The 27832-nt window shown below is 49.2% G+C and overlaps 1 protein-coding gene across 2 annotated transcripts in view; it reads left to right on the plus strand.

Moving 5' to 3' along the window:
- PAN3 (poly(A) specific ribonuclease subunit PAN3) overlaps positions 1–27832 on the plus strand; it is a 1108727-nt gene that overhangs the window by 626530 nt on the left and 454365 nt on the right. For both annotated transcript variants that reach the window (XM_078657124.1, XM_078657125.1), the window contains exon 14: positions 4840–5005. In XM_078657124.1, coding sequence (XP_078513250.1) covers positions 4840–5005 — 166 coding nt within the window. The remainder of the gene's footprint in view (positions 1–4839; positions 5006–27832) is intronic.

Below are 27832 nucleotides of genomic sequence, written 5' to 3' on the forward strand. Positions count from 1 at the left end.
GAGGGTTTCCATGTCTTGGGAGTTAACGTACCCTATGTGGGGGTAATGGTAGCTGTTTTATAGCTTGTTCTGTGCTTGGGTGCTGTGGTCGCTTTCGCCCCTCTGCTCTCCATGGCGTTACGGTACGTTGCAGTTGCAACTCTGTTATTGTGGGCAGACTCCTCCCTGGGTGTGTCCGGGCCCTTCTTCGCCTTCCTGCTCTCTGTCTTCGTCTGGCTTGCCCTGAGGGCTTTGTCTTGGGGGTTCTCTGCCTCTAGCTAGGCTGCCGGTGCCGGAGCATTGTTTTTCTGCTTCATTGAGCCTTCTGAGCACTCTGGTGGATTGGCCATTCTTGCCTTGTCCACTTCTTCTTTGGGCCCTGCACTCGGTTCTGCCTCTCCTCCCTGAGGGCTGAGATGGATTTTGTGTTCCTCCCTTTTTCTGGTGTGGTCTGCCTGGTTCTTTCGGGGTGACCCCGGGCTTCTTTTCTGCTTCCTTCTGCTTTTATTGCTGTCGGCACCGTTCTGTCTGGTCTATTGACTTCTGGCTGTGGTAGGCTCAGCTACCCTCTTCACAGGATGTGTTGCCGGTGGGAGGGCTTGTCTTCATTCTCCCTCATCTCCTTAGAGTCTCAAGGTTGATCTTCTTACTCGATCCTTCTCTTCCTTGCCTTTGCCTGGGTGGCGGTTCTGTTGCCTTGTATGGGCGTGGGATGCTTCGCCCTCCTCTTGCCTGGCACTTGGTTCCTCTGCGGAGTGTGAATGGGCTTCTTCTTTAATTCTTTCCGCGTCCCCTTTGGGGTCGGTGGTCTTCTGCTTGTAGGGGTTCCCCTTGCCTGGGGGGGACAGGGCTCCTCGCTTTGTCCGTTGGTCTTGTGCCCTGTCGGACCCTCTGTTATGTCCAGGCTGTGGGGTCCTCTCACAGACCCTCCTTCCCCGTGGTTATGGCTAGGGTATCTATTCTACGTTAAGGAATCTGCTGCTAGTAGTCTCTATCAGATGTACGAGTTACTTACCTTCGGTAACGATGTATCTGGTAGAGGAACGATTCTAGCTGCAAATTTCTTCACAGCCCGCCCTTCCTCCTTGTTCTGCGAGGACCTTGATTCGGTCTTCTGCGCTCGCCTCCCGATGGGTGGCTGTGCCTTCCGTGAGTACTTTCTTTTGCCCTTTCTGACCGGATGATTTGTTCTGTTTCTTGTTCCTTTCCTCCTCTGTTGGCACATTGGAGGATGGGTTTACAGATACTTTTGTGCCCTTCTACTTGGTTGTTCCAGGAGGGGGCCTACTTTTCTCTCGCCCCTCCCCTTTATTACTAAGGGTTCTGGTCCCTCATCTATCCTTGGGTTGGGGTCTTTTGGCAGTGCCTTTACCCTTTGGTCCTTAGGGGGGGCGTTGCACCTTCTGATGGGGCTGTCTTGGTGTTTTGTCATTCCTTGTTTGTCTTCGACTGGTTCTCCTTCATTGTTGTTGGTTGAGGTTGTAAATCTGCTGCATGTTGTCATCTAATTTTTACATATGTTCCTTGTCTCCAGGGGTGGGGGGGCTGTCTCTGTACTGGCAGGGCTGCTGCTCAGGGCTGCGCTCTATTTTTTCTTCTCTTCCCTGCCTTTGGGTACTGCAGTGTTTGGCACTGCTACTTATGGTCTTGTTCTTTACCACCCCTCTTTCCAATTTTTCTGCTTGTTCGCACACTGTTCCCATACTCCCACAGTTTGTCTGATGGCTCCGCGTTGTGGCGCGGAACAGTTCTCCAAAGAAAACTGACTTAGGCGCGCCTGGGGTGGGACTTATGTGACCTCACTGATGTCACGTACGCGGACGACGCCTGGGCGGAGTCGTGTGATGCTGTTCACCCGGCGCGCAGGGATGCCATGGCAAAAATTAGTTTTCCGGATCCAGTCTCACGCCTGGGGATAATTGTATGTTAAGGAAGCTGCGTCTAGAATCGTCTCTACCAGATACATCGTTACCGAAGGTAAGTAACTCATACTTTTGTAATCTGATGCGTGATTGTTTTTTCAATAAGAGTGGTTCCCATGCTTTCTTGGGACGTGTCCTACCCTATGTGAGGTATATGTAGCTATAGTATAGCTTAGTCTTCTGCAGGGTGGGGAGGTGAACTCCCCCTGGTGGGTTCATCACCCTTCCCGGTGTTGCTGTATTACGAAGGTGCGATCTTTGGTCCTTACTGGGGCTTGGCTTGGCCATCTACGGCGTTGTGCCGCGGTGTTTTGCCCTTGCCTGCCGTTTGGTCTGGGCCTTTGTCTGGGGTTTCTGAGTGCATAGTTTCCGGTGTTGACGGCCTGGTCCGTCCTACTTGTTACTCCTCTCATCTTCTAGCTGTTCTCACTACTTAGTAGTTCGGTTCTGTCCGGGGTTGTCCCCTTAGAGGTCATTCGGGACTGTTTAATGGCCCTGCCCCTGTTCGGAGTCCGACGTGGTCCGGGCGTTTAGTTTCGTGGCGTTGTCAGCAGCTGGCTGTCCCAGCCTGCTCTTCTGTTCTGAGGCCGGCACCCTTGGCGTGGGCCCTGGACCCCCTGTTCTTTGTCCTGCGGGTCCATTGTGGACTTCCGTTCTTATTCTTATGCCAGTCCTCTTCACTGGGTATGTTTCCTGGTGGAGAGCTTGCCGTTTTTGGGCCTCTTCTCCTTGGAGTCTGTAGGTGGCTTTTCTTCCTCTGCGCTGCCTGTACCTTGGGGCTTACGGTGGAGTCCCTGGTACTTTGACTGGGCTTGGGGTGTTCAGCCCCCCTCCAACCCCCCCTCCCCATTTTGTATTGCTTTCTACAGTTGGTGAAGGTTGCCTCTTTTGTCATTCTAACACATCCCCTGTGGGGCAGGTGTTCCTCCACGATGTTGAGGTTCTCTTCAGTTTAGGGCCTATGCCTCTTCCCTGCTGCGGTGGACGGGGCTATTTTCCCTGTACCCATTGCAGGTCCCCTGTGGGGGGGTCTTGGGCTTGTCTGAGCTGGAGAGGTCTTATCGCAGAACCCTCCTCCCCTTTGGGGTACAGCTAGGGTATCTATTCTACGTTAAGGAATCTGCAGCTAGTGGTCTCTATCAGATGTACGAGTTACTTACCTTCGGTAATGATGTATCCGGTAGGGACTATTCTAGCCGCAGATTCCTTCATGTACCACCCTAACTCCCCTTTTCTGCGAGGGTCCTTCTCAGTCTTCTATGCTCGCCTGCTTAAGGGCAGCCATCCTCTGTGAGTGCATTTTTCTTACTCCCTCCCTGGGGGATGCTAGTCTTGTTGTTGTCGTTGCTCCATTCCTTCCTTTCTGGTGATTGGTGGGCGAAAGCCTGGGTATTTCTGCGCCTATGCATTTGGTTTCCAATGCAGGGTTCATTGTACCCTGCTTCCTTGTGTTGCTTGCCCTTCCTTCTCTTAGAGTCCTTTGGGTTGGGGTCCCCTGGCTGGCTCTCGACCCTCCGTTCTTTTAGGAGATCCCCCCCTACCTCCTGCTGGTGGTGTTGGGGGATGACTTGTCATTGCTCTTCCATTCTGGCCTTGGTCCCCTTCTTGGCTCCAGGCGATGGTTGCAGACTTCTTAGTCTGCTGTGCCTTTTTCACATGCCTTCTACCTCCTGGGAGGCTTTTATGTTGGTTACAGACTTGCTTACAGTAGCTGTGCTCTATTCTTTCATTCCATGACTTGGGGACTTAGTACCTGGCACTATTCTGGATGGTGCAGTTCCTCACCATTTGTTTCTTACCCTTCTGTACAGCGGGGGTTTTCACACACTGTTCCACTATTCTCACAGTTTTGTTTGTGATGGCGCCGCCTTGTGGCGCGGAAAGTTCTCCAAAGAAAACTGGCGTACGCGCCCCAGGGTGGGACTTACGTGTCCTCGCTGACGTCACAAAAGCGGACGACTTCAGGGCGGAGTTATGTGGTGCCGTCCCCCCGGCGCGCAGGGATGCTGTGGCAGAAAAGTTTTCCGGATCCAGTCTCACGCCTGGGGATAATTCTACGTTAAGGAATCTGCGGCTAGAATCGTCTCTACCAGATACATCGTTACCGAAGGTAAGTAACTCGTACGTCATTTACATATTTATGTATCTTTTTTTTTATTATTAATGTTTTCAAGGCAAATAAAGAAACCGGTTATTTCTTCAGGCTAAACATTGTCTGGGGTCCTTAATTGATGCGACACAATTTCATTGGAGTGTTAATGGTTTGTCTAGGCATCTGTCTAGATGTTAAATGTACTGTCTCTATTTCATGCAATACAGTTGTGATATGTAACATATTACCATGCATACATACATGTAGGGAAGTATGAAAAATAGGCATGAAGTCGGTTTCAGAAAGCAGATTGTTAGATATGTGAAATATGTGAGATACATATTAGTCACGACCTCTCATAAAGAATGTGAGAATCACCACACTGTTTAGCTAAAACTATTTAGTTGCAATAAAAGACCTATGCTGAAAGGTATGTGTCCTTACTTATTCATTTTTAATTCCTGTTTTTGCAAGGGAATCCTTTTAGAAGCTTTGTTTAAAGTATGGTATGAGTAAAGAGCACAGACATTTAGTTCTATGATGACTTAAAAACATTTAAAGTATTGTACTCTCAATGCCTAAGGGCATATCTACGATCAAACATGCAACCTCGTACCATAGTTAACACCTCAGATTTCTTTAATCTAAAGTAGACGTCTTTTGAAGTAGATAAATTGTGGACTGATCCAATGTATTAGTTATTGAAGTTCTTCGGTTTTTAACTTGTCCATCTATTGTGGATAAGTACAAATATTTGTATGCAGTTTATTATGCAGCACATAAAAGTATTGGACTGAGCCATGATAATTAAAAAAAACATAATTAATTATATTTTGTCTGTTTTAGGCCAACATGATGGACCTTTACCACGCCAGCATGCTGGTTTGCTGCCGGAATCTCTGATTTGGGCTTATATTGTTCAACTAAGTTCTGCACTGCGAACCACTCATACAGCAGGACTGGCATGTCGTGTTATGGATCCAACTAAGATCATCATAACCGGCAAAACAAGGTATCCTTCCTCTAAGTAAAACAAACATCAGTAACCAGAGCTATCTCTAGCTCCCAGCTTTGTGTGAACTATATTTGTACGAGATAATATGTACATATGTCAGTTACATCTGCTTCACAGAAAATAGTCACTCATGATGTCCTGGTACTATTTTTACTCAATTTCTGCTTTTATGCTTAGTTCTGTGATGATAACCAAGACGTTGGTTGAAGAAATATTTTTCAGTGTGTTCTATGCTGTTTAAGTTATAAGATTACCAGAATTGGGGGGAAAACATTAGCAGTCATGACTTAAGTATAACTTTCTTGAGGTTACCAGCCACATAATCAATTTCTCAGTTAGTCCTGACTAATCGCATGTTCTCTAGGCTGTTGTTGACCCTGCAGCAGATTGAAGCCATGCTACAAATCTTTAGTGTGCTTCCACTTCCCACTGTCGCACCTTTTGTTTCTCATTGAACCAGGCCCTCGCTCGTGTTACTCCCGGTGGGTCCTTCCCTGGTTCAGACTGTCTCCCACTATAATGTATAAGATATACATATGGCAGCTTGTCCTCTGCTTCACAGAAAATAGTTAATCATGATATCCTTGTACTAGTTTTACAAAATTCCGAAGCAAACTCCAGGGGAATCCTTATCAGATTTTTATTTGATGGACACTTTTAACCGCAGATTCTTTTTAGGAATGGACCCATACTGGCTCCGGTACAAACTTGCTTCCTCCCATCTCATTATACTGATGGTGCCTTATATCTTGATTTGCAAAACACCGGTCTTCTTAATACCTCCCCAAGACAGAACTTGATTCACCACATTGGGCCACCAACGGAAGTAACTGCCGCATTTTCAGTGGTTCCTCTGTAGGCAGCTGAGATGCTGCGGGAATTACAGCTGCCCTCCCTTTTGATTAAAACAAATGTTTAGACTGACATTTTGCAACCTGCAGCAGCAAAATCTGATCCCTTGCTCCCATCTAATGACACCGTCACTGATACTCTGATGGCTGCTTGGTCAAAATCACGTTCTTGCCTGTGTGTTAGCCGGCATGTGGCCAGGTGTTATAGGCCAGCGCTTAGTAACCTGGATTTTCTCACCAACCACCTACTTTGTAGAGTCTCATACAAACTTCATCCAGTAAGGTAAATAGTAATTCATTTTAGACAAGTCTGTTGATAGAGAATCTTAAAGGATTGATGTTTTTGGCAAACAGGTTTTCCTCTACCAGGATATTTGGATATTTGGAGGTGTATTTATAGAGCGCTGCGTTCGCTCCGGAAGGAGCATCATGGCGCTACAAGACCTTGATACCAGATCACAGAGTAGTGTGGAGGGGGGCTAGATTGAAGCTTTGGACCAGTCATCGGGAAGATTAAAAATCCAAGTTTTGAGGAGTTTCCTAAAAGGTTTCTCAAGCGTCTGAAGTCTAAGATGTCTTGGCATGCTGTTCCAGGCTCTAATAGCCAGGGCACTAAGAGTTTTTACCGCCTTTAGATTTCAGGTTGGATTTAGTAGTGGTCATGAAGTTTTCTTGTGAGGATCGGAGGGAACGACTAGGGTTGTAGTGAGGAAAGCGTCTGATGAGATAAGAGGGACCTGATTTGTTAAATGCTCGGAATGCGACAGTGAGAATCTTGAAGAGTATTCTCTTGTGCAGGGGGAGCCAATGTAAGGTTTTCAGGGCTGCGGAAATTGAAGATTTACGTGGAAGTTTTAGAACAAGGCGGGCGGCGGTGTGCAAGACACTTTGGAGTTTCGACAGAGTGGATTTCTTGGTCCCTGCCAAAAGGCCATTACAATAGTCCACTCGTGAGAGGATGAGGGCCACTGTGACTGTCTTTCTGGAGTCAAGGGGGAGAAAATCAAAGAATTTTCGCAGGGATTTGATTATGCCGAAGCATTTACCTGCTACGGACGCGACGTGGAGATCGAATGAGAGGTCAGAATCAAAAAGGACTCCGAGGTTTCTGGCCGAGGTGACAGTCTGAGGGGGAGCTACAGAGTTGTCAGGCCACCATAAGGCAGGGCAGAAAGAGGCATTCTTTCCAATGGGGAGGATCTCGGTTTTATTTGAGTTACAGCGGAGATGGTTGGCGTCCATCCATTGGAAAACTGCCGTTAGGCAGTGTTTGAGATTGAGCTCTGCCTTGTTGGAATTGTCATCAAGGGGGATGATAAGCTGGGTATCATCGGCATAGGAAGTTACGGTTATGCCGAAAGATTCTATCAGGGTGAGAAGAGGGATAAGATAAATGTTGAAGAGGAAGGGGCTTAAGATAGACCCCTGGGGGACTCCGGAGGATACCTTTTTCTCGCTTGATTGGAAGGAACCAAGGGTGATGGTTTGGGACCTATCGCTGAGAAAAGATCTAATCCATGATAGGGCTGAGTTGGAAATACCGATATCAATGAGTCTGTTGATCAGGATGGAGTGGGAAATGGTATCGAAAGCTGCCGTGAGGTCAAGAAGGATCAAGATCGCCTTCTTCCTTCGATCTTGTACGGTTTTAATGGTGTCGGTCAGCTCGATTAGGGCGGTTTCAGTAGAATGTTTGGACCGGAACCCGATTGCTGGGGATGGAGTAAGTTATGGGTTTCCAGAAAGGTCTTTAGCTCTTTGTGGACTAGCTGTTCTGTTATTTTACCCAAAGCGGGTAGCAGGGTGATAGGGCGGAGGTTGGTCAAGTCCGTTGGGGATTTGTTCGCCTTTTTCATAAGTGGTTTAACCACGCCTTTTTTCCATGAAAGAGGAACAGAGCCGGAACTAAGGGATAAGTTGATTATTTCATTGATAATAGGGTTGACTTCGTTGATGATGAGGTGAAGAATCTTTGGGGGACAAGGGTCAGAGGGGGAGCCCGATTTACAGGAAAGGATCGCTTCTTTGGTCTGCGCCAGGGTCATTGGAGTGAAATTTTTGAGACTGTTAGCGGCCAGGCACAGTTGGTCTGGTTCGAGGGTATTGTGTATTGGAGGGGGAGGGGGAAAGTTTTTTTGAATGGAGGTAATTTTATCGTCAAAGTAATCCGAGATCTTGTCACATAGCTCTTGAGATGGGGGGATTTCGGGTTGAAGAGCTTTGGGATTGGTGAAGGTTCTTACTATTGAAAACAAAGTTTTTTGTTTTTGGCTGGCCTCTTTAATGGCATTTACGTAATAGGTTCTTTTGGCCGATTTGATGGTGGAGAGGTAGATTTTCCTCTGCAGTACATAGGAGTTTCGGTCGCTATTATCGTAGGTTCTTCGCCATTTCCGTTCTGCGTTCCTGCACAGCAGATGTGCGGAGGCTAAATCGGGGGTGAACCAGGGGGCTTTGATTTTAGTTTTCTTCAAAGTACTGACCTGGTGATTGGATGGGCATCGTTTGGCAATTTCTAGTGCGAGCCAGTTGTCAAGGCGGACTGCATCTCTGTCGATGTTGCCGGATAGAGATGGTGTACTGGTTGGGGAAAAGGGATGGAGGGTTAGATTTTTCTGGACCGTTTTCCAATTGGTAGAGTAAGAATGGGGAAGAGTGCGTTTATAGTTGGTGGAAGGGAGGCCGCTGGAGATATGGAAAGGGATCAGGCAATGATCAGTCCAGATCTGGGGTAGGGGGGATAGGGTAGTGATGGAGGAGAGATTGGAACAAACACCGTCCAAGGTGTGACCAAGGGAGTGAGTAGGTAGCTTGACGCTTTGTTGTAGGTTGAAATTTCAAGTGTCTGCAGGAAGTTGCTAGTTTGGGGGTCGGCGTTAGACTCAAGGTGCAGGTTAAAATCTCCCAGTAGGGTAAAGTGGGGGTAGCGTAGTAGGAAGTGTCCTAAAGCGTCGTTAAGAGAGTCTAGAAACTTAGCAGCATTGCCTGGTGGGCGGTAGATCAGGCCGCCGGAGAGGGAGAGGGATTGGCTGAGTTTGATGGAAAAACCTAGTCCCTCTGCGTCCGTGAGAGGGTCGAGGCAGAAGGTGTGGCAGTTAAAAGTGTTCTTCAATATAATTGCCACGCCTCCTCCTCTGCCTTTCTGTCTGTCCTGTCTATGGAAGGAGTAACCCTGGGGGAGGGCTATAGCTATATCGGGGTTACTGTCTTTGGTGAGCCAGGTTTCAGTGATCATGAGGCAGTCAAGATCATGGTCAATGATAAGGTCGTGGATGTCCTGACTGTGCCTGCACATCGACCGTGCGTTTATCAGGCCACCTTTGAAGGGAGGTCGTTGTTTTTTTTTGGGGGTATGCAAGTCGGAGTCGAAATTGAGTGACCAGCGACAATTAGTGCAGCTGGTGGAGCCGACTACTTTTGGCAGATCGAATTTACAAGGACAATCGAACCTGCCTCGGAGGTTACGGAGATCGTTGGAAGCATACCTGATATTATGGGGGGTTTGGGCAGAGGTTACTGCGCCTGGCGCGGTCTTGGCGTGGACGGGCGCAGACGGGCTTGCCTTGGGCGCGCCTTCGGCGCGCAAACGGCGCTCCCGCTGCGCTCGTCCGCTGTGCGTCCTATGTAAACACATTTGTAGAAGAAGGAAGTGGGCGTGGCCTCTAAGTGGGCGGAGTCAGCGCGCACGCGCAGGTGATGGCGGCTGCAGGCAAGAGGATAGGAACAGCGAGCAGCTTTTAAGATCAGCTGGGCGCTTTAAAGTGAGAGCGAGCGAGCGCTGAAATTATGCTTCGTTTTCTTTAAAACACAGATACAATGGTGACACCACACATGAAACAAAGTGCAGTGGGAAGTACAAAGTGATTTAAAACAATGGAGTACCTCCAGCCCCGGCTTTCCGCCTCAAGACTGGGTCAAGGTTTGCAGGAGTTCCGTAAACAGTGTCTGTGTGCTGGGCCGATACACACATGCTTTTTGGGACATGGCCAGCGAGGTCTTACTGATAGTCCTTAAGGACCCTATGGACACTTTGGCTAGGGCAAGCCATGATGACCAGCGCTCAACCAAGTATATCATATGCGCAAACTTAGAAACTACAGAATGCATAGGCAGGGCAGTTGGTACCAGTGGTGTGCTTCATAGACATGCCTGGATGAGATCAGCCAGATTTACCAGCGATGTACTGGCATTGTTAATGGTTATGCCCTTTTGTGGGTCTCAAACTCCACGTTGGAATGCTTTAAAGACTGCAAAGCTACAGCGAATGTGGAACAGGCAGACAACACCCATGAAAGAAGTGGTATCAGTCCTCCAGTTCTTCTCCCCCTGCTAGAATAGTCAACAAACTGCTTTAGTTTGTCCTCATCGGCTCATGGCCAACCAGTGAGGAGCAGAACTCAGCACTTCCTCTGAGGTTGGCGATCCATCATGTCTGACATGCAGGTCTTTCATATTGTTCAAAAGGGCTTCACCCTATTTTTTCTCTCCTCGCCACCCAGTATTTCTCCCGCATCAGAAAAACGTTTGATAGAGGATAGTTCTATCTGCAAGTTCCGTTGCAGGAGGTACGCCTGTTAATCTCCAAGGGTGTCATCAAGTGGGTGGCGAAGTGAACTAAAGAATGATGATGGATTAAACCCAGATCAGTTGACTGGGGGTGAGTGCTTGCAATGTTCAACACTCCGTCCATCATCCCCTTTGGTTTTGCTTTGTTTGCCCTAAGTTGGCAGGGTATGCCCAGATGTGGGACCCTTGCTCACTTTGCCACTGGATTCAAACTAGCCTGGCTGATGAAGGCGGACTAGCCAGAAACCGGTCCCAGGATGCTTGTTTCCGGTCTAGGGAAGACATGACTTGGCAGTTCGGGCTGGCACAGGGTTAGACTGATTTGCATATGGCCATGTCTGAACTGGGGTGGCGGAGTGAGCTAAAGAATGATGATGGATTAAACCCAGATCAGTTGACTGTTTTGCTGTCATCGAGTGGGTACTAGATTTGGAGAGAGATAGTGGCTATTCCTGCAATCTCCTTGTCCTTAAAAAGGATTGGAACATATCTTGCACTGCTGACCCCTGAACGCCTTCCTTTGATTGGACAAATGTAATTTTCCCACATTGGCTCAGATCCTTTTAGTTCTACACTCAAATGAATGAATGGTGTCCTTAAATGTGGAGAAAACTTATTTTCATATGGCCATCCTGTAGTCCCACAGACACTACCTGCAGTGGAAGGTGGGCCAGGAGCGTTTTCAGTTTGCGGTCTACCCTTCTGCCTCACCAGTGCCCCCCTAATGTTCACAAAAGAGAAGGCTGTGGTTGTGGTCTTCGAAGGTCCGGTGAAGGTCAGGAGTTCCTGTGTTCTTGTACCTTGGCCACTGATTGCTGAAGGCAAGGTTGCTACAGTAAGTCTCGAACCGTGACATCTGTTGGATCAACCATAAACGAGCTGAAGTGCCACCTGATTCCATCACTGGTGCTTCCATTCAGTGGGGCGATGCTGAAGTTCAGTGCTTTTCCTCCTCCACAAGAAGTAAGAGGCATTCTGGCTATAATCCAGATATTTTAGGTTTGAATCTGGATCCTAGTACTGGTTGCTTCTCCTTGTTAATTATGTCATTTGGCACTTGAGAGACCTGCTGTGAAACCTACATTCTCAGTGGTACCAGCATCAAGGTTGCCTTGCCAACAGGATTCAGGTCGCGGAGGAGACAGTCTAAGATCTGCAGTTCCCCAGTGGTTCACCTGGGGGGAGGTGGTGTTCAGAGTCCTTTGGTCTCAAGTAGCAAATCTACTCCACATCATCCTACTTGAGCTATGGGCAATGCATGTGGCCTTGGTAATCTCCTGTTGTCTATCAATGGAAGGTTGGTGCTTTTTCTAACGGACTACACCAGTGCCATGTGGTACTGAAACAAGCAGGGGGGTGTATGCCTCTGGATATGGCTGAAGTGCCAAAACATCATCCTGGCTGCCAACAACCTAGCAAGATCCCTGATAGAGCCATATGTCATTTGGCAGATCATGAGTAGCGGGTACATCCTGAGGTGGCAACTCACATATTCAATGAGTGGGGAGAGCCTCCACTCGTTTAGAGTTTAAACCGTCGTGCGTTGAGATTGAGCAGCAGCAATTGACCGATATCCATCAGCCACCTGAAGTGGTCGATGTTTACTTTACCGCCTCAAAATCCGTCAACACTGGGGCAAGTTTGTAATCTTTTATGGTGCCCGGAGCACTGAACTCTTAACAGGTAACACGTTGGGATATCCTTTAGTTTGTTTCGCCTTTACCCCAGCAAAACCTTGCAGTAGACCATGTAAATGGTTATTTGTTGTCCGTTTTAGTCGTTCTACATTTGCCGGACCAACAGTCTTTGTGTAAATCATCTGTTATGATGAGGTCTGAGGATGTAATAAGGGAAAAGACAAATAACTGACATGGGTACACTTGGTTGCTCCTCTCTGTCACTTTCAGGGCATCACCAGTCGGCCATGCAGATTCTCAGAATCCAGTCCGAAACCTGGGGATATTTTATGTTAGGTGTGAATCCATTCCCTCGTTATGTCTTCGTTACAGTCAGGTTTTCTGGTAAATGGTAGTTGCATCCTTCTCACTAGATGTCAAGAAGTGTACCTGAATTCCTGTGATTCCGTGGAGGCAGACGACTTGAAGGGAGGAAGCTTCTAGAAGAATATTTCCCAACTCCCCGACACCCCTGGGCCCAGATCTCTCGTAAGTCCAGGAATATGGGGGAAAGGGGAAGTGGATAACAAACAAGAGAGACTGCCACACCGGTGTCTTCTCCAACTCGTCTTTTTGCGGATGAGTTACACCTAGAACATTTAGCAAAGGATTAATACAGTTCCAAAAACCCTATTCGGTACATTTACCTCAACTTCCTTATTCTAACCATACCCTATCTGTGTGGAATTGAGCCTCTCTCTGGTGGACTGTCAGTCAAGTTAGAGATAAATGAATGAAGGAAGGATGAAGAACAAATCCTGCTCTGAAGATAATTACGCTGACTGGAAGAGTTCTTAAAGTTGGTATCTAGCAGTATTTAACATATGCATATATTAGAAATACCCCCAAATACATGCTGAAGAAAAGTCTCTGTAGTTACACTTCCTTGCTGCTTGACAGATATCTCTGGAAACCAGACTGAGGATTAAGGTTGCAAGCTAAGCCATAGTTCAGTTCAAAACTCCATTCGAATGAGGGAGAGTTCAGCTTGCCGAACACTGGGAAGAACACAATACTGGAAGAAGGAATTCTTACCCGCTTGAGGAGATTCCAAACGGGGACTGACCTTAGCCCACTGGAGTCGCAGACAAACCTCGGACTCGAAACAGGAAAACTAAAGGGGAAAGGCTGCTGGGCAGAGTTCACGAGGACTGAGCAGCAATACCCCCTTAAATTCCACTGGAAAAAACTGGATTCAAGGACTCGGACTGACGTAGACCAAGTTCAATTGAGTTCTCAAGAAATAAACAGGAAAATACCTCCTTGAGCGGTAAAATACAGACGCGCTCACAGGAAGCACGTCTTAACACCAGAAAATGTCAGTTGAAGTGCGCCGCGTGTAGAACGCGATCGCACGAAATGGCGGACTGAGTGACAAACTAGAGCGCTAACTTAAAACGAGAGTGGCACAGCCAGGAAGTGTACTGTATTCCCTAAATAGACCAGGATTGCGCCAATCTCTGTCTCCAGCTCCATAAGGAGAGCGGGGTACTCGACATTCTGCGCAATTTGTTCAACTGGCTAAGGGTGGCTTGTTTACCAGACCTGGACCTGACAGTACCCCCCACCAAAACCCCCTCCCTGGGCTTTTGGGGGTAGGTCTTATGAAATTCTGATACCAATCTTGGAGCATGGATGTTTCTGCTTGGCTCCCAAGACTGATCCTCTGGGCCGTAACCTTTCCAATCCACTAAATAGTAAAGACAGTTCCTTCTCCATCTTGAGTCCAAAATTCTCTTAACCTCAAATTCTTCTGCAGATTGAACTTGAACTGGTGCTGGAGGAAGTTCTCATCTGAGATTTGGTGGATTACGTTTGATCAGAGAGACATGAAAAGTAGGATGAATTCTCATGGATTTAGGGAGAACAATCTTGACACTAACTGGGTTTACCATTTTCTCTACTGGATATGGGCCCACAAATCTTGGCTGGAATTTTCGATTTCCACTCATTCTCATGTGACGAGTGGAAATCCAAACTAAATCCCCAGGCTCAAAATTCGGACTTATTCTGCGCTTTTTGTCTGCCTGTTTCTTATACTCAGACTTGGCTTTAGAAAGATTGTCGGTGACAGACTGATAAGTCTTATGCAAATTCTGAAGTACTTCTTCTGCTGCTGGGACCTCAACCTCCACCCTTCCCACAAACATATTCGGATGACGACCAGTGTTCAGGAAGAAAGGGGAGAAACCTGTAGCTGAATGGATGGAATTGTTATATGCAAACTCCGCCGTACTCAGATAAGAAGGCCATTCCCCTTCCTGATCCATGAGATACATGCGGAGATGTTGCTCCAAATCCTGATTTATTTATTTTTATTTTTATTTTTATTTTTTTGTTTTGTAGAGCTCGCAGTCACCCGGGGGTATCCCAGCGCTAAATAAACCTACATCCTAAGTTCAGTGGGACAAGGGAGGAAAGGAAAAGGAGGAAGAGGACGGGCAAGGGGGCACGGAAAAGCAGGGAAAAGGCCAGAGGTAATTCACTGAGGGAAGAGGAGGGTTTTGAGCTGCTTCCTGAAGCGGAGATATTGTGGTTCGAGTCGCAGAACGCGGGGGAGTGAGTTCCAGAGTCATGCGGTATGGACTGCGAAACGTCTTCCTCCTGACCGTGCTTTCTTGAATCTGGGGGTAGCAATGAGGTTTTCCGAGTCCGAGCGGAGGGGTCTTAAGGATTTGTAGGGAGTGATAAGTTTCTTCAGGGCAGGGGGGCCTTGATTTTGTCGTAGTTTGTGAGCTAGACACAGAGCCTTAAATTTGACCCGCTCTCTTATGGGGAGCCAGTGGAGGAGTTTAAGGGCCGGTTTGGCCGAGGCTCTGGCGGGGGTATTTGTGAGAATCCGGGCCGCGGTATTCTGAATTCTCTGGAGTTTATTCAGAGTCGCTTCAGGGGCGCCCAGGTACAACACATTGCTGTAGTCGAGCCTCGAGATTATAAGGCCTTGAATTAGCAGCTTTTGGGAGGTAGTGGGCAGAAGGGGCAGGACTTTCCTCAACGACTTCAGAAGTCCGAAACAAGTCCCGGTCACTTTCTTTGCCTGCGTGGTAAACGAAAGGTCGGTGTCAAGCCACACTCCCAGACTCTTTACTTCTTCTTTAGGTTCGGGGGGAGGGCCCAGACAGGCTGGCCAGATGTTCGGGGAGAGTGTAAGTCCTTTTGGGCCCAGGAGCAGGACCTCTGTTTTTGACCCATTTAGTTTAAGGGCTGAGATGTTCATCCAGCGATGGACCTGCACAAGGCAATTAAATAGATCTGCTGGTTGTTGTCTGGGGTGAGATAGTGATACAACTAATTGTGTGTCATCGGCATAACTGACGACGCTCACTCCGAATGGGATGATGACCTCCTCCAATGTGGACATATAGATATTAAATAGTGTGGGGCTCAGGGAGGAGCCCTGAGGCACGCCACATTGGAGGGGAATTTCGGAGGAGCGGGCGTTGTTCTCCCAGATCTGATAGGTCCGTTGGGCCAGAAAGGATGCAAGCCAGGCTAGAGCAGAGCCCTCTACACCTGCTCCCTTGAGTCTTTTGATAAGAAGTTGGTGATTGACGGTATCGAAGGCCGCACTTAGGTCGAGGAGGATCACTGCCACTGATCCTCCTCCGTCCAGTAGTGATCTGGCCTCCTCAACCGCTGCCAGGAGGGTGATGTCTGTGCCCTGCCCTTGACGGAAGCCTGTCTGGGAGTTTTTTAGTATGTGATTGACCTCCAGGAACTGGGAGAGTTTCTTATTAACCAGTTTTTCAGCAATCTTGCTGATTCCCGGGAGTAGGGAGATGGGCCTATAATTAGCCAGGTCTTCGGGGTCGAGGGAGGGTTTCTTTAACAGCGCTTTCACGACCGCCGCCTTCCAGCTCGGGGGTACAACTCCCTGTTGGAGTGAAGTGTTGATCAGATGAGTCACGGGGTGGATAATCGTGGGGGCTACCTCCTTAAGAATTCGAAGCGGGGCAGGATCCCTGGGGGAGCCGCTTTTTATGGATATAAGCGTGTTTCCCACTTCTTCGTTCGTAACTTGACCCCAAGAAGAGAGACAACTGGGTGTTGAGGGGTACGGGGGGTCGGCTTCCTCGCCCGGAGTCACGAGGGGAATTGAGTCGAGAATTTTTTCGATTTTTCCATGAAAAAAATCTGCCAATTGTTGGCATTTTTTCTGGTCAGCTATAGGGTCTGTAGAGTGTCTCGGACCAGGTACTGGGGGTTTCAGGAGATCTTTTAAGATGGCATAAGATTCCTTGCTGGAGCATACTGCTTTCTCTATTCTTTCCTGGAAGAACGCGCTTTTGGTTTTTCGGATGGCGATTTTGTAATTTGAGAGAGAGGTAGAATGAATGTCTTTGTTTATTTCCGATTTGTCTCTCCTCCAGGAGCGTTCCGTTCTTTTGCACTCTTGGCGCAGGGCTTTAAGTTCTGGAGTATACCATAGAGCCGAGGCTACTCTTTTGGAATGTTTGAAGGAGGGAGTTTTTGGGATGAGTGAATCAAGAGAAGAGGTGATCCATTCATTGAACTGCTTATCAGCTATGGCAGGATCGATGGAGAGCTCAGGAGTGGACTCTGCCAGAACGGCGGCCCATTCCCCAGGTGCGAGTTTATGCCACCGTCTGTCGGTGACCTGCATTTTAGTAATTTGGGGATTGGCAGGGGGTGTTTCCCAGGAGATAGGGATGAGAGAGTGGTCCGTCCATGGAAGAATCAGGGGAGACTTAGTAGTGATGGTTGTCGCATTAGTGAGGACAGGATCCAGTAAGTGTCCCTTCTCATGGGTGGGCTCATTGTTTACCAGTCGGATATTGAGTGACCACAGATCTTGAAGCAGTTCAGCGGCTAACCGATCCATAGGGTCTTTAAAGTGTAAGTTCAAGTCGCCTATGACGAGGAGATTGCCGGTGGAAGATGCTAGTTGTGCGACTGATTCAATGAAAGCATTAAGAAATTTCCCAGGGGTGCCTGGAGGACGGTAGATCAGTAGCCCTGACAGTGAGTGAGCTGGGGAGAATTGGCAGCTTTCGCAGTCCTCGATCTGGGCGTTAGAGGTTCTACAAGTAAGATGCTCCTTAAAAATCATGGCTACCCCCCCTCCCCTCCCTTTGGGTCTGTGGAGAACTTGACAGAGGTACCCTGGTGGCAGAGCTGTGACGATATCCGGGTCGGTGTTATCTGATAGCCACGTTTCCGTGAGAAAGAGCAGGTCAAAGTCATGGTCTTGAATTAGCAGATTTATTTCAAGTACATGCTTTGGGAGGGAGCGACAATTAAGAAGTCCCATCTTGAGTCCGGGTTTTGTAGGACAGATGGGAGTCGGAGTACAGCGCATACAGTTGTAAAAAGGTTTACCTTCGGTGTGCGTGTGGTGACAGGCCAGGATTTTTGTCGGTTGGAGTGCTCGGAGCATGTCACCAGTATACACCACCCGATCATGAGGGGTATCCGGCAGCGTTTCTGGGCCTGGGTCCATCTGGGCCCGGACGGGCCCAGACGGGCTTGCCTTTGGCGCGCCTTTGGCGCGCTGACGGCGCGCCCGCTGCGCCCGTCCGCTGCGCGTACGTGGGGCGCACATGATTATGTAGGTCAAGGGGGCGTGGCCGCGAGCGAGTGGGCGTGGCCAAAGACCGGCTCACAGGCTGCTGGCGCTGACGCCGAAGATTAGGGCGTTCCCTCGGCAGCTAAGTTTGCTGCGTGGGTTAACTCTTTCCGTCTGTCCATCAGACTCTGGATGGAAGCTAGTGGACAGACGGGAATCGACTCCTAAACCTTTTAGGAAGGCCTTCCAAAATACAGAAACAAATTGTGGCCCTCGATCAGAAATGACCACCCCAGGGATCCCATGCAGTCTAACTATGTGCTGAACAAACAATGTGGCTAGTTGAATCGCTGTTGGTTGGGTTTTAAGAGGAATGAAATGACTCATCTTAGTAAACTGAACCACCACTACCCAAATTACTGAATAACCTTGACTAGATGGTAAATCCACAATAAAGTCCATGGAAATGGTGTGCCACGGGGATGGGGCTACAGGTAGGGGCATAAGAAGACCCTGTGGGGATTGCCTTGAACTTTTCCCTTTAACACACTGTTCACAAGTGGTGACATGCTGTCTCACCTGAGCGTCCATACCCGGCCAAATAAAGTTCCTCTTCACCAAATCCAAAGTCTTAACTGTTCCTTTATGGCCTGCCAACGGATGATCATGTAACAGATGAATAACCTCCCTCCGTAAATCTTCACTAGGAACAAACAACTTTCCTTGAAGAAACGGTTTTCCATCTTTCACTTCACGATCTGGACCATCCTTCTCCCAACTTGCAAATTCTTCTCTTTGAAAGTCTTTTTTGATTCGATTGCCCCATTCATCTTCAACAACTGTTGCTACAATCTTTTCCTGAGGAATGATGTAACCCTCCACCTTATCTTCAGCTTCGCCAACTATGCCAAAGCGAGAAAGGGCATCAGCTTTTCCGTTTGCAGTTCCAGGTTTATAAGTCAAAACAAAATCATAATCTGCAAAGAAAAGAGACCACCTCAATTGGCGGGGAGTGAGAGTTCGGGCTGACTTTAAAAATTGCAAGTTGCGATGGTCCGTAAACACTGTGATGACATGTCTTGCTCCAAACAAATAGTGTCTCCAAACCTGAAAGGCATCCTTAACAGCCAATAGTTCCTTGTCCGCTATGGAGTAATTGATCTCAGATGGAGACAGCTTCCGAGAGTGGTATGCTACAGGATGAAGCTGCCCAGTATCTTTCTGTCGCTGAGATAGAATCCCTCCAATGGCCAAATTGGAAGCGTCAGCTTCAATGAAAAAAGGTTCCCTCAAATCTGGATGTTGCAACACTGGAGCTGAGACAAAGGCCTCCTTTAGCGCTTGCAATGCCTCCTCAGTTTCTTTTCCCCAGACAAACCGTTCATTCTTCTTCAATAAACGAGTGATCGGACTTACTTTTTCAGAAAAATTCTGGATGAACCGCCTATAAAAATTAGCGAATCCCAAGAAACTTTGTATCTCTTTTACGGACTTAGGTGCTGGCCAAGATTTTATCGCCTGCAACTTGGAGTCATCCATTGAAACTCCTTCCGGGGAGAGAATGAACCCCAAAAATTCCACTCTAGAAGAATGAAAACCACATTTTTCCAATTTCACGTACAATTGATGTTCCAGTAATCTCTCCAAAATGGCTCGAACATGCTTTACATGCTCCTCCAGGCGGTCAGAAAAAATTAGGATGTCGTCGATATAAACGACTGCAAAACGGTCTAGGAACTCCCTGAGGATGTCATTCACGAAGTGTTGGAACGCGGCTGGGGCATTACATAACCCAAAAGGCTTCACTTGGTATTCAAACAACCCCAGCCGAGTCCGAAAAGCCGTTTTCCACTCCTCTCCTTGAGCCATACGCACCAAATGATAGGCGCCTCTCAAGTCCAGTTTTGTATAGAAGCTAGCATCCTTGACCTGATCTAAGAGCTCAGAAATGAGAGGCAAGGGATAGCGATTCTTCTTAGTTACTTGATTCAACGCTCGATAATCAATGCAAGTTCTTAAAGATCCATCCTTCTTAGGAATGAAGAAGAGAGGAGATGACACAGGGGACTGAGAAGGTCGAATAAAACCGCAAGCAAGACTTTGTTCTATGTATTCCTTCAAATGCTGATTTTCTGGATCCGATAAGGCATATATCCGACTACAAGGCAAAGAGGCTCCTGGCTCGAGTTCAATCCTACAATCATATTCCCTATGAGGAGGCAATTTTTTAGCTTCTTTCTCGTTGAATACTTCTAATAAATCTTGATATTCCTCGGGAACTTCGGGGACTTCCACCGTACAAATCATCTGAATTTGATTTCCCAAGCTAGAAGACATCGTAGCCTGTGGAATCTTTGACGGAGCGTGAAAGCAATGTTCAACACAAAAATTTGAATTCATCTCCACTGTCCGTTTTGCCCAATCGATTTGCGGGTTATGCTCAGTGAGCCAGGGCAAACCCAGGATTAATTGAAACTGTGGTGCGTCAATTAAATTGAAGTTGATATAACTCCGATGTTCTCCTGGACCCAGCACAGTAATGACTTCGGTATCATAGATAATTGGACCTGAAGATAAGTTGGTGCCATCTACTGCATGAACTGGTTCTGGTTTCACCTTCTTTTCAAACTGAATACCCAATGACTTAGCAAACTGAAGATCGCAAAAGTTTCCAGTCGCACCTGAAACCACCATCACTGAAACATCTTCCAATCTGGCCTCTCCGAACGAAATCTTACAAGATAGGATCAAATGAGGAGCTGCTAATTGTAGAGTATTTGCCAAAAATTGAGGTTTGGGAGTTGTCTCTTGAGCTGCTCCCACCAGTGCAACTCCGTCTACTGGTGGAGCTTGTCTTTTACCCATGGATTGGACTTTGGTTTCTTTGGGCAATCTTTCAGGAAATGGCCCGACTGCCCACAATACATACAGAGCTTGCCCATACGCCGCTTTTCTCTCTCTTCCTTGGTGAGAGGACCTCGCACTGTGCCAATCTGCATTGGCTCTTCACTTAAATTTCCCTCACTGTTCCTGAGAGGCTCTGAACGAACTCGATCGAAACGAGGCGGAAAAGGTTTGACGTCGTTCACTGCGTCTTTCGGATTGTCGCTGATCAATCTGAAGTACTAAATCTATGAGCTCTGAAACATCTGTTGGTCTCTTCGGAATTTGAGCCAAGCCGTCCTTAAGCTCATCCTTTAACCCTCTATAAAAAATAGCCGCTCTCTTTTCCGCTGGCCATTTGGTCTCCACAATCAACTTATTGTACTGTGCCAGATAAGCGACCAGTTCCTTATTCCCCTGTTTCAAATCCAATAACTCGTTGTCAGTGGTCTGGGAGATTGTTCGACGATCAAAGATGCGTAAGAATTCGGCCTTAAATTCCTCAAACTGGTACAGCACTGGATCATTAGAGGAGACATGGGGCAGGGACCATGAAGCTGCATCCCCACTCAAGTAAGACAGCATGAACGCCACTTTGGACTGATCCTCCTTGAACAACATTGGTTTACACAAGAAGTGCAGCGAGCACTGAGTCAAAAAGATCTGGGCCTTATTGGGATCACCTAAGAACCTTTCTGGAGGAGCAAGAGGAATGGTAGGGGACATGGCATGTACCACTTGAGTAGTCAGTGCCGAAGAGGAAGAGGGTGAGGGAGAAAATGTTGAGGACTTAATTCCCCCAGTATTAGGACTTGGACTCACCGACAACTCATCTATTCTTTGTCTCAAATAACTGGCTTCCTGATTGGATTTCCTAACCTCTTCCTGAGTGTCACATAATTGCTTCTGTAACACTTCCTGGATAGATGCCAAAGCCTTTAAGTCTAAACCTTCAGCCATCTTGCCCAGACGGAAGGTAATTTCAAGGCACTTCAATCTGTCAAGAAGTGTACCTGAATTCCTGTGATTCCGTGGAGGCAGACGACTTGAAGGGAGGAAGCTTCTAGAAGAATATTTCCCAACTCCCCGACACCCATGGGCCCAGATCTCTCTAAGTCCAGGAATACGGGGGAAAGGGGAAGTGGATAACAAACAAGAGAGACTGCCACACCGGTGTCTTCTCCAACTCGTCTTTTTGCGGATGAGTTACACCTAGAACATTTAGCAAAGGATTAATACAGTTCCAAAAACCCTATTCGGTACATTTACCTCAACTTCCTTATTCTAACCATACCCTATCTGTGTGGAATTGAGCCTCTCTCTGGTGGACTGTCAGTCAAGTTAGAGATAAATGAATGAAGGAAGGATGAAGAACAAATCCTGCTCTGAAGATAATTACGCTGACTGGAAGAGTTCTTAAAGTTGGTATCTAGCAGTATTTAACATATGCATATATTAGAAATACCCCCAAATACATGCTGAAGAAAAGTCTCTGTAGTTACACTTCCTTGCTGCTTGACAGATATCTCTGGAAACCAGACTGAGGATTAAGGTTGCAAGCTAAGCCATAGTTCAGTTCAAAACTCCATTCAAATGAGGGAGAGTTCAGCTTGCCGAACACTGGGAAGAACACAATACTGGAAGAAGGAATTCTTACCCGCTTGAGGAGATTCCAAACGGGGACTGACCTTAGCCCACTGGAGTCGCAGACAAACCTCGGACTCGAAACAGGAAAACTAAAGGGGAAAGGCTGCTGGGCAGAGTTCACGAGGACTGAGCAGCAATACCCCCTTAAATTCCACTGGAAAAAACTGGATTCAAGGACTCGGACTGACGTAGACCAAGTTCAATTGAGTTCTCAAGAAATAAACAGGAAAATACCTCCTTGAGCGGTAAAATACAGACGCGCTCACAGGAAGCACGTCTTAACACCAGAAAATGTCAGTTGAAGTGCGCCGCGTGTAGAACGCGATCGCACGAAATGGCGGACTGAGTGACAAACTAGAGCGCTAACTTAAAACGAGAGTGGCACAGCCAGGAAGTGTACTGTATTCCCTAAATAGACCAGGATTGCGCCAATCTCTGTCTCCAGCTCCATAAGGAGAGCGGGGTACTCGACATTCTGCGCAATTTGTTCAACTGGCTAAGGGTGGCTTGTTTACCAGACCTGGACCTGACACTAGAAGGCGAATTGTGATTCATCCCTGTGAGGAAATGGGTAGTTTTATATGGTGTGGGTGGACGACCTCATGGTGTAATGCACCTAACAGCTCCTTTAGGATTAGTAGTCTTCGTTTGCAACTTCGATTTGATTACAACTTTGAGTATCTGGGTCTGGTTTCGGATACTGAACGGCGGAGGTCTGAAAATTCTGGTCTACCAACTTTCCCCAGCAGGCTTCTTCCGCATGTGAAAAGGTTGTCAGCCAGCTGATCCTTGGAGCCTCTTGCTTCGACTGAACTCTGGAGACAGCTGCTCCATGAGCAGTACACAGCAGGCTCAGTCCCTCTCCTTTGCTAGCCACCAGGTTCAGCAGGTGCAGTCCATGCAGGTGCAGCCTCTTTGCCCAGGCCACAGTGCAGCTGGGCAGTCCTCTTACCCAGTCCAGTTGATATCTGAGTTTGGTGTGCCGGGGTGCCCTTTATGCCCCGAAAATGCTCTCAGAATATAATGTGGATGGTAGCCAATGGGCTACCAGATTTCCACCCTCCTTCCTGATGACCATTTCTATGAAGTGTGGCATCTGGCTATCCCACGAGGCACATTCTTCCCACTGACATAATGGCAGGACCCCTCTGTCGGCGCCCAGAGCTCCCTCTCTAACCCCAACCCTTGACTACCAGGGGAGCTACACACCCCTAAAAAACCCATAGGGTAACTCGTTTCCCCTCTTCTGTCTACTGTCGGCCTGAACAATGGAGTAGCCCCTCTCCCATGTGTTAACCATTTACCCATCAAAGGTAGCTTCTCCTTTGAATCGTGCCTTTTGGGCCAACATCTGTGGGCACTGTGAATCAGCTGCAGTGGTGGCTCACCGACCGCGATTGGGTCAGTGGCCGATCCCTCTCCCTTCCCCAACCGGAGCACACAGTGGTGACGGATGCATCCCTCCTGTGATGGGGGGGGCACATGGGAGAGGCAGAGATCAGAGGCCTCTGGTCTCCGGCGGAGTCCCGGCTCCATATCGACCTTCTGGAGCTGTGGGCGATCTGGCTTGCACTGAAGGCATTCCTTCCCTTTGTCCGGCGAAGTGTAGTGCAGGTGTTCACGGACAACATCACCGCCATGTGGTACTGCAACAAACAGGGAGGGGTGGGGTCGTGGACCCTTTGTCAGGAGGTTCTGCGCCTCTGGACATGGCTGGAATACCAGGGCATCACCCTAGTGGTTCAACACCTGGCAGGTTCTCTGAACTCCAGGGCGGACAAACTCAGCCGCCGGTGCATGATGGATCGCGAATGGCGTCTGAACTCTGACGTGGCGCAAGGTCTCTTTCAGCAGATTGGGAGAGCCTTGGTTAGATCTATTCGCCACCGCAGAGAATGCGCAATGTCATCAGTTCTCTGCGTTGGAATTTCCAAGGCGACACGCCCTCGGAGACGCTTTTCGTCTCGAGTGGAGCTGCGGTCTGTTGTATGCCTTTCTGCCTGTACCACCTCTGCCCAGAGTGCTCTGATCAGGTGCGACCGGGCCCAAGTCATTCTTTTGGCTCCGGACTGGGCTTGAAGAATATGGTATCCCGAGCCTCTCAGTATGAGCATCGTTCCCCCGATCTGTCTGCCTCTTCGGGAGGATCTTCTGTCGCTGCAGTAGGGGATGGTCCTCCACCAGAACCTGTCCAGCCTCCACCTCCATGCGTGGAGATTGAGCGGCGACAGTTGACGGCTTTTGACCTTCCTCCCGAGGTCTGTAATGTCATTCTGGCAGCCAGGCGTCCCTCCACTAAAACAGTTTACGCCACCGATGGAACAAATTTGTGGCATGGTGCACAGCAAAGGCTGTGGATCCCCTTTCTGCCCCTCTTTCTGAGGTTCTTCTGTTTCTCTTGTCCTTGGCCCAGAAGGCTCTGCTCTGGGCACTCTCAAAGGTTATCGTTCTGCCATCACGGCCTTTCTACGGCTTCCTGATCAGCCTTCTCTTTTTAAGTCCCTGATTGTTAACCGTTTCCTCAAAGTCATTACACATACGTTTCCTCCTGTGCCTTTTATAATGCCTCAGTGGTACTTGAATCTTGTTTTGACTTATTTGATGTACACTCCCTTTGAGCCCCTTCATAACTGTCCCTTACGTCTTCTCACTTTAAAGACGGCTTCCCTGGTGGCTATCACCTCTGCCAGAAGAGTGAGTGAGCTCCAGGCTCTTTCTTCCAAACCTCCTTTCCTTTCAATTCATCCGAACAAGGTGGTTCCAAGGACCCGTCCTCCTTCTTCAATTAATCATATCATTTGTAAAGCGCACCACTCACCCGTGAGGGTCTCAAGGCGCTGGGGTGGGGGATGCTGCTACTGCTCGAAAAGCCAGGTCTTGAGGAGTTTTCTGAAGGTCAGCAGGTCTTGGGTCTGCCGTAGGTGGATGGCGAGGGTGTTCCTGGAGGTCTTGGCGGCGAGGTGGGAGAACGATCTGCCACCTGAGGTCGCTCTTCGGAAGCGGGGGACTGTAGCGAAGGCGAGGTCGGCGGAGCGGAGCTGGCGGGTGGGGGTGTAGAAGCGGAGTCGTCTGTTGAGGTACGTTGGCCCGGTGTTGTGGAGTGCCTTGTGTGCGTGGGTGAGGAGCTTGAAGGTTATCCTCTTGTTGACTGCGAGCCAGTGCAGGTCTCTCAGGTGGGGTGTGATGTGGCTGTGGCGAGGGATGTCGAGGATCAGACGTGCAGAGGCGTTCTGGATGCGTTGGAGCCATCTCAGGAGTTTGGCCGAGGCTCCTGCGTAGAGGGCGTTCCCATAGTCCAACCTGCTGCTGACAAGGGCCTGGGTGACTGTTCTTCTCGTTTCAGTGGGGATCCACTTGTAGATCCTACAGAGCATGTGGAGGGTGTTGAAGCAGGAGGAGGAGACGGTGTTGACCTGTTTAGTCACGGAGAGGGTAGAGTCGAGGATGACCCCTAGGTTGCGTGCGTGGTCGGTGGGTGTTGGAGCGGTTCCCAGTGCGGTCGGCCACCAGGAGTCGTCCCAGGATAAAGGGTTGGATCCAAGGATGAGGACCTCAGTCTTGTCCGAGTTCAGCTTCAGTCGGCTGTTCCTCATCCATTCAGCAACGGCCTTCATTCCTTCGTGAAGGTTGGTTTTGGCGGTGTGGGGGTCCTTGGTGAGGGAGAGTATCAGCTGGGTGTCATCGGCATAGGAGAGGATGTTGAGGTCGTGCCCATGGGCGACGTGGCCAAGCGGTGCCATGTAGATGTTAAACAGGGTTGGGCTGAGGGATGAGCCCTGGGGTACGCCGCAGATGATCTCGGTGGCTTCGGAGCGGAAGGGGGGGGAGGCGGAAGCTCTGTGTTCTGCCGGAGAGGAAGGAGGTGGTCCAGTCCAGGGACTTCTCTTGGATCCCAGCGTTGTGAAGGCGTGTTCGTAGTGTGTGGTGACAGACCGTGTCGAAGGCGGCTGACCGGTCCAGGAGGATGAGGGCCGCCGTTTCTCCGTTGTCCAGCAGGGACTTGATGTCATCGGTGGCGGCGATGAGGGCAGTCTCGGTGCTGTGGTTGCTGCGGAACTCTGACTGGGAAGGGTCCAGTATGTTGTTCTCCTCGAGGTAGCGGGTCAGTTGTTCGTTGACGGTCTTCTCGATGACCTTTACCGGGAACGGGAGCAGGGAGATGGGCGGAAGTTCTTGAGGTCCGCCTTGGGTTTCTTGAGTATGGCGTTGATCTCGGCATGCTTCCAGCTCTCCGGGAAGGTTGCTGTCTCGAAGGAGGTGTTGATGACTTTCCGGAGATGGGGTGCGATGGATGTGCTGGCTTTGTAGAAGATGTGGTGTGGGCATGGATCTGACGGAGATCCGGAGTGGATGGTGTTCATGATCTTGATAGTGTCATCGTCGTTGTTGGTCCAGTAGAGCAGGAGGATGGTGGTCGTGGAGGCGGAGGTCTCATTAGTTGTCGGGGCGGTCGTGGCATTGAAACTGTTGTGGATGTCTGTGATCTTGCGGTGGAAGAAGGTGGCCAGCGAGTCGCACAGGTCTTGCGAGGGTGGGACGTCGTTGGTGTTGTAGCTGGGGTTGTAGCTGGGGTTGGAGAGTTCCTTCACGATGTTGAAGAGCTCTTTGCTGTTGTGCGCGTTGTTGTCTAGGCGGTCTTTGAAGGAGGCCCTTTTGGCGGATCTGATGAGGTGATGGTGTCTGCGGGTGGCATTCTTGTGCGCGGCGTGGCTGTCCGGTGTTAGTTCACGGACCCAGATCTTCTCCAGCTTTCGGCAGGTTTGCTTGGAGGCCCAGAGGTCTTCAGTGAACCAGCTGGCTTTCTTGTTGGTATGATTGTTGGAGGGTTTCTTGATCGGGGCGAGGGTGTTGGCGCGGTCGTTGATCCACTGTCTGAGGTTGCGGACGGCGGTGTCGAGGTTGGTATGGTCGGCGGGTGGGCTCTGGGCGAGGGTGGTGGTTAGCTGGTCTTCGGTGACTTTGCTCCAGCAGCGGTGAGACATCTGTTGGGTGCGGTGGTGCGTTGTGGGTTTCTTGAAGGTGAAGTGGATGCAGCGTTGGTCGGTCCAGTGGAGTTCGGTGGTATGGTTGAAGGAGACGTGGGGGCTTGCGGAGAAGATGGGGTCAAGCGTGTGACCGGTGGAGTGGGTGGGTGTTGTGACGAGTTGTCTTAGTCCGAGGTTGGCTATGTTGTCGATCAGGGTGGTGGAGTTGGTGTCGTCATTGTTCTTGAGGTGGAAGTTCAGGTCCCCGAGGAGGATGTAGTCCATGGAGGCGAGGGCGTGTGTGCTGACGAAGTCGGTGATGGAGTCGCTGAACTGTGGTCGGGGTCCGGGCGGTTTGTAGATGAGGGTTCCTCTGAGGGTGGTGTTGGAGTCGGTGTGGATCTGGAAGTGCAGGTGTTCGGCGGTGCTGAGGGTGTCGTCGGTGTTGGTCGAGACTTTGAGAGTGTTCCTGTGGACGATGGCGATTCCTCCTCCCGCTCTGTTGGTGCGGTCCTTGCGGGTGATCTTGTAGCCTTCCGGGACGGCTATGGCTATGTCGGGTGACGAGGCGGGTTTCAGCCAGGTCTCCGTTTGGAAGGCGACATCTGGGGAGGTTGAGTCGAGTAGGTCCCAGAGTTCAACGGCATGTTTTCGGGCGGAGCGGGTGTTGAGAAGGATGCATCTAAGGTGGTTGTGTTCTTTCCTGGTCG

The sequence above is a fragment of the Lissotriton helveticus genome, chromosome 8 (genome assembly GCF_964261635.1).
Source record: "Lissotriton helveticus chromosome 8, aLisHel1.1, whole genome shotgun sequence".
Taxonomy (NCBI): domain Eukaryota; kingdom Metazoa; phylum Chordata; class Amphibia; order Caudata; family Salamandridae; genus Lissotriton; species Lissotriton helveticus.